Source organism: Phocoena phocoena, chromosome 5, assembly GCF_963924675.1.
Source record: "Phocoena phocoena chromosome 5, mPhoPho1.1, whole genome shotgun sequence".
NCBI lineage: Eukaryota > Metazoa > Chordata > Mammalia > Artiodactyla > Phocoenidae > Phocoena > Phocoena phocoena.
In genome coordinates, this window is record NC_089223.1 from 64,173,685 (window position 1) to 64,186,743 (window position 13,059).

The 13,059-nt window shown below is 34.2% G+C and overlaps 1 protein-coding gene across 1 annotated transcript in view; it reads left to right on the forward strand.

Moving 5' to 3' along the window:
- PDCL2 (phosducin like 2) overlaps positions 1 to 12,324 on the forward strand; it is a 32,418-nt gene extending 20,094 nt beyond the window's left edge. The window contains exons 4-5 of the mRNA XM_065878080.1: positions 8,216 to 8,424; positions 11,851 to 12,324. Coding sequence (XP_065734152.1) covers positions 8,216 to 8,424; positions 11,851 to 12,008 — 367 coding nt within the window. The 3' untranslated portion in view covers positions 12,009 to 12,324. The remainder of the gene's footprint in view (positions 1 to 8,215; positions 8,425 to 11,850) is intronic.
- Positions 12,325 to 13,059: the final 735 nt, after the last annotated feature.

Genomic DNA, 13,059 nt, shown 5'->3' on the forward strand with positions numbered 1-13,059 from the left:
CAACAAGGACCCAACACAGCCAAAAATAAATAAAGAAAAATATATGTGTAGAGTCATTGGCTTCAGGGATTAAATTAGGTATTTTAATATATTTCATGTCTAATTTAAAGAACTTGTTATACTTCTTAGAAAAATAAGTACTCTTTGACAGTTAATTAAAAAAACTTATAGAAAATTTCAAACATACAGAAAAGTAAAAAGAATGATAAAATGAGCACCCTAAATACCAGCCAGGTAGATTCAACAATGAACATTTTGCCATATTTGTATCATTTTGTTTATATGTGTATGTGTGTGTATTTGTAGAACCATTTCAAAATAAATTATGTGATGCTTTACTCTGAAGTACCTCAGCATGCATCTTCAAAATATAAGGGCATTTTTCTATATAACCATTTTCTCACCTAATACCCAGGCAGTCCTTACTCAAATTTCTCCAACTGACTTCAAAGTCTCTTTCATAAATACATATATTTTTGAACAAGGGTCCAATAAGGATCATGCAGTGCATTTGGATATATCAAGTCTCTTAAGTCTCTCTATTTTTTTTTTTTTTTTTTTTGGCCGAGCCACATGGCTTGCAGGATCTTAGCTCCATGACCAGATATTGGGGCCACGGCAGAGAAAGCACTGAGTCCTAACCCCTGGACTGCTAGGGAATTCAGCTCTTAAGTCTCCTTTAACTGAATAATTCCCTTGCATTCCCTTATTCCCCCAAAACAGATAATTTTAGAGTGCCTAGTTGTATTAAGTATAACCCATATGTCCCCAGGCCTCACCAGCCTGCTGTAACAGTTACCAGGAAGAGTGGACTTTTCCCTAACTCCCGGCCAGAGGAGCTGCTAGCTCCCATAGTTTCACACATCTCTCATGGAAACAGCCCCTCTAGCTTTTGGTCCCAGCCCCTCTGCCTGGGCTCTAAGCCAAATAAGAACAGAGGTCATGACAGTAGCCCTCATGTCCTCATCTCATTCTCTGTATAAAAAGTTCTTCTCTCTTCAGATCCTCAGAGAAATTCTGAACAGAGCAACTTAGGCAAATTAGAACCCTGCTGTTTACCAACTCACCAGTTTCTCAAACAAATTTTAATAGGACACCGTGACCCATAAAAGAAGACATTACTTTTATTGTAACTAAAAAGATTGATAATTAATTTTTGAGTAGTTTAAAGCCTTAAAAAGAATCAATTCCCATTTTACCTATACCACTTATATGGTAAAATCAAGTGTGTAAATGCTGCTGATTTTCATTCTTCACAAATAGGTATGAGGAACACTGACATTTATAATACTGGGATCTGTGTGTGATAAATGTTATATACTGAAGTGATTCACTGAATGTCTTTTCTGAGACCCATTCTGATTAGCAGAATAGATGTTAGTTTTGAATGCTCATACTATAGTATAAAATTTACTTTAATGGTTATATCTAGATAAATAACTAGTTTTGACCAATAATTTTCAAAAATTCATAAAAGAGGTTGAATGTGTTTTAGTCTCATCTAGTCTGTTTCAAACTGTTATGCTTTGATGGACTCAAAGAGTAAGAATCTGTTTTCATAATAGTTTTTTATGACCTTCTCAGAAAGTTCCTGGGGGGGCAATCTAAGATAGTTACATAAAATACGTGTTTTGGGACTTCCCTGGTGGTCCAGTGGCTAAGACCACACACTCCCAATGCAGTGGGCCCGGGTTCGATCCCTTGTCAGGGAACTAGATCCCACATGTTGCAACTAAAAGTTCTCATGCTGCAACTAAAAGATTCTACATGCCACCACGAAGATCCCGCGTGCCGCAACTAAGACCCAGCGCAGCCAAGAAAAAATAAAATTAGTTTTCTTGACATTAAGAAAATGTATTAATGTGTTGGTACAAAATTAAGAAAACTAATCTATAATCAAAGTTATAAAACAGAAAACAATTATTTGTGTTACACATGTTCTTTAGAAAAGTCTAGTTTTTAATAACTTTTTAATAATGTAAAGTATAACTGATAAATTTGTGTTTCTAGCTGCCTTCTAAAAATTTTACAGGAGGGTAAGAGTTTGTTTTTTAACTAGATTCCTAAGTTCTGTAATTTTAATGTCTCTTTGCCATTAAGTTTATAGGCTCAGCCTGCTTAGGTTACCTTAAAGGGATCTAGTTCACTCTGGGCCAGTGAACCTAGTGGCTTAACTTCAAGTCAGCCTTGTTTTCGATTTTATTCAATCTTATGCCTGTGTCCAAGTTCTAATTTGGGGCTTCTACATTATTCCTGTACCCAACTGTATATTTTGAACCTCAAATATCATAACTAGGCCCTTAACTTGTTTTCGGATGTCAGAGGTCTCCCTTAGTTTTTACAGATCTTCTGAGGTTCAATTTTGGCCCTTGAACCCCAACACCAAGTCTTTTCCCTACCGCTTGCTGTCAGAACTGCCTTCAGGTAGCCACTTTCTCCCTGCACTGCAGTCTATTGTGCCATACTCTCCTAATTCTGTACTTTTCACCGCTACCACCAATGCCCACCTGCCTTCTGCCATTAACACCACCCACCCCATAAGTGGGTCATACCACCGACTCAGCTCTCATTGTGATAGTAATCATAAAATTCTTCTAAATTAGATATTTGTGGGTGCATTTCACCTATTTGAGGGAAACTGAAGCTTATAAAGTATTTATGTCATTGCTTTGTGTGGAAAACTGATTTAAGTTAGGCAGTACATGTTTTTCTAATATTACCTTTAGTATGCTATCCACTAAAATAAAGCAGTATCTAGATTTGTAGCAGGTTATACTTATCAGGATATATATGTATACATATATTCTGAAATGTAAATTAAACATATAATGCATTTAATTTGTTTTTCTCTTAGCTTTTTGTTACATAAATTGATATATAACATCTCTTAGTGTTAAGCTGATTTCTGAGGATTTTGTAGATGCTGGAGGTGCAAAGGCATATAAGGCATCTATCTCTCCCATTGAAGAAATTTCAGTAGAGGGAGACAATTAGATGTAATAATTATGTCTTTTAGGTGCTATGATTGAATTCTATACAGAGTAGAGTAAAAGCACTGAAGAGGGAGTAGTAAGTTCAACTCTTGGAGGGTGGAAGTACAGAACTTTCTGTGAAATAATTCTTGGTCTTGGCCTCAAAAATTAAGAAAAGATTCCCTGAGTTTACAGAGTTGGAGGAAGTAGACAGACTGAATGGGGTATTTCTGATGGGGTATGCAGCTTGAACAAAGGTACAGAAATAAGAGGGATCATCTTGCTTTAGAGGACCTTGAGTAATATGGTGGCAGGCAGATAATAATGCTGGAGAGATAGGCAGGAGCCAGACCACAGAGAATCTTGAAAGCTACCCTGAGGAGCCCAGACTTTATCCTGAAGGCAGTGAGGAGCCATTGGAGGATTTTACAATCGAGGGAAGGGCATTTGTTGCATGATGAGATTTTCCTGCTGAGCCAACTTTTTCAGTAGGGTCTAGGATGGGTTTGGGGAACCATGACTGGAAACACAGAGACCACTTAGGACAATCTGAAGTTGCTCAGATGAGACAGGAAAGGAGGAAAGCAGTAGAGAAAGAGAGGAGAGGATAGGTATAAGATAAGGAGGTAGAATCAATATAACTTGATTACTTATTAGATATTGTAGAGGCAAGGGAGATTTTTTGGCCTGAGTGCACTGAGAAAATACAGAGTGCACTGAGAAAATACAGATGTATTATGGTACAATGTATTATGGTATAGTTTAGATGAGAAAAGCTATAGGTGAGCAGCTCATGAGCCAATATCAAAGATTACTAAATTAATGTATGTTTATATATGTCAGATGAAAATAAAATATTTAAGTTAAAATTATTTTTGTGTGATTCCCTGCTTTGACTTTTTTACCTTCGGTCCCGCTTTATCCATTTCCCCCACCTCTGGCAGCCACCAGTCTGTGCTCTGTATCTATGAGCTTTTTTTTTTTCTTTCTAGATTCCACATATAAGAGATATCATATGGCATTTGCTTTTCTCTGTCTAACTTATTTCACTTGTCATAATACCCTTTAGGTACATTCATGTTGTCCCAAAAGGCAAATTTTTGTTCTTTTTTATGGCTGAATAATATTCCATTGTATATATACCACAATTTATTTGTCCATTCATCCATTGATGGACATTTAGGTTGTTTCCATATCTTGGCTATTGTAAATAATGCTGCAATGAATATGGGGGTGCATGTATCTTCTCGAGTTAGTGTTTTTTTTCTCCAGATAAATAACCAAAGGTAGAATTGCTAGATCATATGGTAGTTCTATTTTTAATTTTTTGAGGAACCTCTATACTGTTTTCCATAGTGGCTGTACCAATTTACATTCCCACCAACAGTGCACAAGAATTCTCTTTTCTCCATGTCCTTGCCAACATGTTATTTCCTGTCTTTCTGATAATAGCCATTTTAATAGGTGTGAGGTGATATCTCACTGTGGTTTTGACTTGCATTTCCCTGATGATTAATAATGTTGAGTATATTTTCATGTACCTGTTGGCCGTCTGTATGTCTTCTTTGGAAAAATGTGTATTCAGATCTTCTGCCCATTTTTAAATCAGATCGTTTATTTGATATTGAGTTATATGAGTTCTTTATATGTTTTGATATTAGCTCCTTATCAGACATATGATTTGCAAATATTTTCTCCCATTCAGTAGGTTGCCTTTCATTTTATTGATAGTTTCTTTTGATGTGCAGAAACTTTTTAGTATAATGTAGTCTCATTTACTTTTGCTTTCATTGCTTTTGCTTTTGGTGTCAGATTCAAAAAATCATTACCAAGACCTACGTCATTACTTACGTTCTCTTCTAGGAGTTCTGTGGTTTCAGGTCTTACATTCAAGTCTTTAATCCAATTTGAGTTAATTTTTGTGTATGGTGTAAGATAGGGATCAAGTTTCATTTTTCTGCATGTGACTGTCCAGTTTTCCCAACACCATTTATTAAAGAGACTGTCCTTTCCCCATTGTATATTCTTGCCTTCTTTGTCATAAATTAACCATATAAGGTGTGGGTTTATTTCTGGGCTCCCTATGCTGTTCCATTGATCTTTGTGTCTATTTTTATGCAAATGCCATAATATTTTAATTACTATACCTTTATAATACAGTTTGAAATCAGGAAGCAAGATGCCTCCAGCTTTATTCTTTCTCAAGATTGCTTTGGCTATTTGGATTTTTTGTGATTCTATTCAAATTTTGTTCTCTTTCTGTGAAAAATTCCATTGGCATTTTGATAAGGATTGCATTGAATCTGTAGATTGCTTTGGGTGCTATGAACATTTTAACAAAAATAATTTCCAATCCATGAGCACAAAGTATCTTTCATGTTTGTTTCTTTTTCAATTTCTTTCATTAATGTCTTGTAATTTTCAATATGCAGGTCTTTCACATCCTTGGGTAAGTTTATTCCTGGGTATTTTATTCTTTCTGATGCAATTATAAATGGGATTGTTTTCTTTATTTCTCCTTCTGATAGTTCATGATTAGTGTATAGAAACAGCTGGTTTTTGTGGATTGATTTTTTTTTTTATCTTGCAACTTTACTGAATTCTTTATTCAGTTTTTTTTTTTGATGGAGTCTTTAGGGTTTTCTACATATAATATCATGTCATCTGCAAATAGTGACAATTTTACTTCTTCCTTTCCTATTTGGATGCCATTTATTTATTTATTTATGTACCTTGCCTAATTGCTCTGGCTAGGACTTACAATATTATGTTGAATAAAAGCGGTAAGAGTGGGCAATCTTGTCTTGTTCCTCATCTTGAGGAAAGGCTTTCAGCTTTTCACTGTTGAGTATGACATAAGCTGTGGGCTAGTCATATATGGCCTTTATTATGTTGAGATATGTTCCCTCTATACCCACTTCGTTGAGATTTTTTTTTTAATTTGTGAAACAAGTTTAGCAAAATATATTGAGGATAAAAGCCAGAAACTGATAAAGAAAAGCCAAATTAAAAAATATACAAGTCTTCCCCCAAATATTGATAAGACCTAGCGCATTACCATTGATTTCAGTTTTCAGGGTTTGTTTAAAAATGGAGCAAGAACTCAAAAGTACATGTGAAGCAATTTGAGTGCAGAAATCCTTATTCTTCCTCTATCATTTATGTTTGTCTAGCCTACAATGAACTAAACTGCAATTTTTTTCTTAGTGGTTCAGCTTTATCAAGTTTTTCCAAAGCATGCATTTGATTTTCTTAAGAACTACAATGATTTTTGTTGTCCCATTTTAATTTATTTGTTAATTATAATAAAATGTGCAGTGGGCATAAATAGATGTAGAGGGAAAAAACAGACAAAAGTCCAGAAGGGTTACCACCTGCCTGGGGCATGCAGTATGCCCTGGCATGAGCCACTCAGTTAAGAGAGCTTCGACTTCAACTATAGGTGTGACAGGTTTTAGGAGTTGAGAATACAAAGGGGAATAAGATGCTTTTATGGTATAGTACAAGAGGCCAATTAAACATTATATATATATTTTGAAAGGACATATAAAGTGTAGTACAAGAGAAAAAAGTACTAATTTTGTCTGTTTAAAGAACTTTTCCCTAATTAACATCAGTTCACACAAATATTTCTTTACACTGTTGTTTCAAATATGCTCTATACGAATGATGAGAAAATGCATACAAAGGAGAAATACATGCATCAAATTCAGTGTTTTATTTTTTTTAAAGAAAATACTGATAAAGATCAGATTTTTTTGTTTGTTTGTTTGAGGAAGGAGGGGAGATGAAGTTCATCAGCTGTTGATATCAGAATGGGTGAGACTGCCCAGTGAATGTATCTAGAATTAGAAAAGGGTCTAGGACATAATTACAAGGAATATCTACATTTGAGGTATAGACAGAAGAAGGAAGTCAAAGGAGTAAAAAGGAAATTAATAGAAAGTGTTATCACAGAAGTCAAAAAAGGAGAACTCTTTAACAAGGGAAGTGAACAGAACATAGAGATTTTTTTTTACCTTTTTCATCTAGGCTGTGACCAGAAGGCTAGAGAGTAGTTTATTAGAGGGAGAGTTAAAAGGGACTTTTTTAAAAATTTAGTAATTTTATGTAAAGTGAAGAAGGAAAGGTTAAGAAAACAGGAAGAGAGGGAAGCAGAATAACAAATAAAGGCCCCATAGGAAATGGAAAGAGTGTGGGGTAAAGCAGAGGATTAGCTTTGAAAGTATTTGATAAATCTGTGAGTGAGTGATAGACTGAGAGAAAAGGGACTAATTAACGTGTGAGTGTAACGAGAGTTAAGTGATCGAGCAGGAAGAATTGTAGGTTTTGGTTATATTTCCAATCAATTTTAAATTCCTGATGAAGAATAGTTCTGGATGATGGGGAACAGGATGTGACATGTCAAAGAGAAGGATGGATGAAGTTTGTTAGAGTAAAGGAATTCAAGGAAGCTTGAAATAACTTCAGATGTGATGATCTCATGTGGAAATAAACCCTTGATGAAGAGTCGGGATCCCCTTGTTTCAATTCAGAGCTGCTAAGGAGTCCCTAGATATGTCCTGCTTTTTTCTTTTCTTTTTTTCTCCTCCCCCCCCACTGCCCCCCAACCCCCTCCATGTGCTATAAACTAGGAACTGGCTCGATTAAATTGATGCTAAGTTAGATATGGTTAGCTTCAGTTAGGCAGCAAATTCCCGTGGTAGCAAGCTTCATTCCTAGGCTATAATGGTGTTTGTAATAAAAATGAGAGAACTTGTGACTTCCCTGGTGGTCCGGTAGCTAAGGCTCCATGCTCCCAATGCAGGGGGCCCGGGTTCAATCCCTGGTCAGGGAACTAGATCCCACAAGATGCAACTAAAGAGTCCACAGGATGCAACTAAAAATTCCGCAAGGTGCAACTAAAGCTCCCACAAGACGCACCTAAATATCCCACAAGACGCAACTAAAGAAACTGCATGCCGCAACTAAAAGATCCCTCATGCTGCAACGAAGATCCTGCGTGCCACAACTAAGACCCAGTGCAGGCAAATAAATAAATAAATATATTTTTTTAAAAATCAGAGAACTCTATAGTTCATCCTTACTAAAGGTAAAAATAGAGGCTAGCAATTGATATGCTCTTATATTAAAAGAATATCTAAAGATATATTTTTGTCACGGAGATGTTTCACTTATTACATTAGATTGAGATGAGTAGTCTTGTTTTTTAACAACGTTGTGTGTACTGTTTCTCTTTTTAGCATCCCAATGTGTTCGTTGGTTAACCAGCATCTTAGTCTCCTAGCAAGAAAGTTTCCTGAAACTAAATTTGTTAAAGCCATTGTGAATAGCTGTATTCAACACTACCATGACAATTGTTTACCAACAATTTTTGTTTATAAAAATGGTCAGATAGAAGGCAAATTCATTGGAATTATAGAATGTGGAGGGATAAATCTCAAGCTAGAAGGTAATGATGTTACTTTTAAATTCATTTGTAAAAAAACTTCTATAAATTAACATATATCATGAAAGTTTATTTTCATAAAACATAAGGTTTTTCCTCTTATTTTCTCTTACTTCTTTTTCTTCTTAGATGCCTCCAGATTAATTTTCCTACAGTAATACTATCATAACACGCATTTGCTTAAATCCTTAATGGTTCCTTGTTTCAAATAAGTTAAAAATTCAGAATCATATGCTTGAAACTTTCAGCCCATCTATACAATTATACTTCTCAGTGCTTCCTAGTTGCTGCTCCAGCCAGGCTGGTCTTCAACCACTACCCCAGATGCACTTAACTCATTTATGGCTTCATACTTTGTTTCATACTCTTTTCCTATACCCCAAATACCTTACCCTACTTTTTTCTTCCATCCAAACCCTATTCCTTCATGGGTCTCCTAGGTTACCATTTATTCCATTATGTGATTCTGGACCAATTTATAATCTGTTTTCATCTTCTCTACTGAATTTCTATAGCATATATTCTCTATACAACTTATTTTCCACTTACCTACATACTGTCAGATTTTGTTGGTTAACCAATTCCCTTTGAGTTTTGTCTCCCTAACAGGTATAAGAACTATGCCTACTACTATTTTCTTTTTGACAGTTCACAGCACAGGACTTTATATTTTTACCTTTTTTAATAATGTTTACTTTCTAACCTAGTTCTAAGACCATATTCTTCAGTTAGTCATTTCTTGGAACTGCTTTAATCCTGTATTATTAAAATCTTTCTCTCAGACAATCGTATTAAAGCCATTGTGAATAGCTATTTTTAACAGCTTTCCTTTCACTCTCTCATTCCCCTAAAACTGCTTTTGGCCTTACTAAGGCCTCCAGTATTTTGATTGTTCCAGAATTTTCCTTCTCCCAGTCTCTAAGGCCCCTCTTTGTTTTACTGCCTTGTTTTTTCAGCTTGTACCTTATCCTCTAAATTTAAAAACTGCATAGAAATACAGACAATAATACAGTAAATATTCATGTAATCATTACCAAAAATAACAAATGTGAACATTTGTTCATGTTTCCTTCAGCTATTTGTTTATTATTGAAAAAAACAGTACAGATATTGTTGAGGTTGCCTGTATTTCCATTCCTAATCCTGTTCCCCTCCCTGCCTCACTAAGCAATCACTATCATGAATAGTGTGTTATCTGGTCCATGCTTTTTAAAATTGTTACATTTGAAAAAAATTTTTTAATTGTAAAATACACATAACATGAAATTTACCATTTTAACCATTTAAAAATATACAATACAGTATTATTAACTGTAGTTATTGTGGTATACATTACATACCTGGGACTTAATTTATAAATAATGTTATTTTATTTAATCATTTTTAAGTATATCTTTAAGTGACATTAAGTATTGATATATTTTCACTGTTGTGCTGCTATCGTCATCATTATCCATCTCTAGAACTCTTTGCATCTTGCATAACTGCAACTCTATATCCTTAAACAATAACTCCCTATTCTCTGTTCCCTCCAGCCCCTGGCAACCACCATTCTGCTTTCTACCTCTGAATTTGACTCCTCTCAGTGAATCATACAGTGTTTGTCCTTTTGTGACTGGCTTGTTTCACTTGGCATAATGTCCTCAAGGTTAATCCATGTTGTAGCATGGGTCAGGATTTCCTTCCTTTTTAAGGCTTTAAGGCTGAATAATATTCCATTGTATGTTTTTATAGCACATTTTGTTTACCCATTAATGTGTTGATGGAAAGATTTGTTGCTTCTGTCTTTGGCCGTTGTGAATAATGCTGCTATGAACATGGACGTGCAAATAACCTGTTCTAGTCCCTGTTTTCAGTTCTTTTGAATGTATACTCAGAAGTAGAGATGCTAGATCATATGATAATTCTACTTTAATTTTCTGAGTGACAGCATACTGTTTTCCATAGGGGCTTCACCATATTGCACTCCCACCAACAGTACACAGGAGTTCTAATTTCTCTGCATCCACACCAACACCTGTTATGTTCTGTTTTGTTTTTTAAAATAGTAACCATCCTAATGTATGTGATGTGTTTTTCCCCCACTGGCTTTTAATATTTCCAGTGTCATTTTTCAGGATTAAAAAAAATGCTTCAATCTGTTTCTGAAATTTCTACTATGTTCCACTGGTCTGTTTGTCTATCCCTGAATCAATATAGCACTGTGTTAATTACTGTAGCTTTGTAACAATCTAGTTGTCTCTAGTAGGGCAAGTCTTTTTCAAAATTTTATATAAATGTTGGAATTAGTCAAGTTCTGTGAGAAATACTGTTGTTAGTTATTAGAATTATATTTATAGATTAATTGTTGGAGACTTGATATCCTAATAATAGTGAATGTTCCTATCCATGAATAAGATATAGCATGTCACTTATTTTGGTCTTCTTTCATTTTTTGGTAGTTTTCCTCATAAATATAATATATTTACAGTTGGCCCTTGAACAACACAGGGGTTAGGAGCACTGACCCCATGCAGTCGAAAATCCACACATAACTTTACAGTTGGCCCTCCATATTTGCGGTTCTGCATCTGTGGATTCAACCAACCTTGGATCATGTAGTACTATAATATACATTTACTGAAAAAAATCCACGAATAAGTGAACCCCTGCAGTTCAAACCTGTGTTGTTCAAGCGTCAATTGTATTACTTTTCATAATGTAATATATTTTGTAATTTTCCTCATAAGTGTATTTTGTAATTTTCCTCACAAATGGTCTGTTCATTTATACAGTGCTTAGGAATAAATTTAACAAATAAGGAATTTGCAGGGTTGGGGGATTTTGGTTATCAGTTCAATTCTTTTCAGTTTCCCTGTTGAATATGTTTTCGTAATTCACATTTTTGTTGAAATTTTCCCACTAAAATTTTCAAATGTATTGGCATACTTTTTTTCTCATAGTAGTCTCATGGCTTTCAAGTCTTTATCTTGGTTATTCCCCATGTAAAATCTTTATATTATTTGGTTTCTTTCCTTTACTTGTGATCATTTTTGCCCAAAGTATGTCTATTTGTCTCTTCAAAGAATCAACTTTTGATTTTGTTGGTCACCTCTACTGATTTTGTTTTTCTACTTTTGCTAAAGTCTTTTCTTCATTATATGCCTCATTCTGCTTTCTTTGGGTTTACTTTATTTTTTTCCTAACTTCTTGATTTGTACTTTCAAAGCACTATTTTCAGTCATTTTAAAATAAACATTCTAATCATAATTTCTCCCTTTAAGTATAACTTTGCTGTATCCAATGTGTATCTTGATATTGTAGTACTTTCATTGTAATCTAGTTCTAAATATATCATCATTTCCACATTAATTTTATTAGAGTCAACTTCTGTTTCATATAGATGTTCCAAGATTTTTATCTGATTTACTGATGGATTATTTATTGCAGAACTTGAATGGAAGCTAGCAGAAGTTGGAGCAATACAGACTGATTTGGAAGAAAACCCCAGAAGAGTCATTGTAGATGTGATGGTATCTTCAATTAGAAACACTTCTATTTATGATGACACTAATAGCTCAAACAGTGATAATGATGATACCAAATAGAAATATTTAATAAATAGCTTTAAAGTGTTTATATATGGAATATTTTATTTGCCACTGCCTTTATAATCAAAGATCAGAAAATTCATAAATAAATTTCTTTTTTATATTAGAATTATAGCTTATATGTCATTATAAAAACTTTCAGGTATTTTAGAATATTCATTGCCTCCAACAGAACTAGAATTTGTACTGAACCCTTAATATTTGTTTGTGATTTATCTTTTTTTGGATCCTTATTGGACAAAAACAAAAATATTACAAGTCCTCTGTGTTGCCTGCTCACTTCCAAAGAGGCCTGTGGATAAAAATGATGAAAGAGAACCATGAAATTTCATTTAATTTACTTCAATCAATATTAAAGTCTATTATTTAGGGGCTTTGAATGAAAATACTTAAATTTATGACCATATGACTTTTGTTCAAAATCTCTTACCTATTAAAAAAAATTAACCAATCAATAGAAAAAATGCAATTTAAAGATTCTGAAAAGTACACAAGAAACTTCTCCACTCATTATTGTAGTTTTTAATAGTTCTATTATTAAGTTAGAAAATATTGATTTACTAAGTATACTCACAGTTAGGCAACAGAATCATTAGAACTGTATGACATTGTAAGTCATACAATGTAAGTTTCTAAATCATGAAGAGAAGTGAGAAAAATATATTATGAGGCTTATGTATGTTTTAATAGTAATCACCGAAGAATTCATCATGAGAAAATATGTAATATGAGGACACTGAAGAAGACCTGCAGGATGTTTTATCTTGGCTTAATAATTAACACCACTTTTAGAGAAAATGGTGTTAAATCCAGCATGTAATAATAGTTCAATAACAGATTTTATTCTTCTACTATTTTTGTATTGATGACCCATCATTCTGATTATGGATATTCACCGATGTCTGTGAGAGAATCTAGACTTTAAATGATTAGCTTACAAAAATAAATTGGTGAGAATTGAGGCAGTTTAACACGGAATCAGAAAAGGCTCTTTGCTCTTCTTGGGGGTGAGTTGGGATCACAGAGGCTGCAGAGAATGATGAAGTAG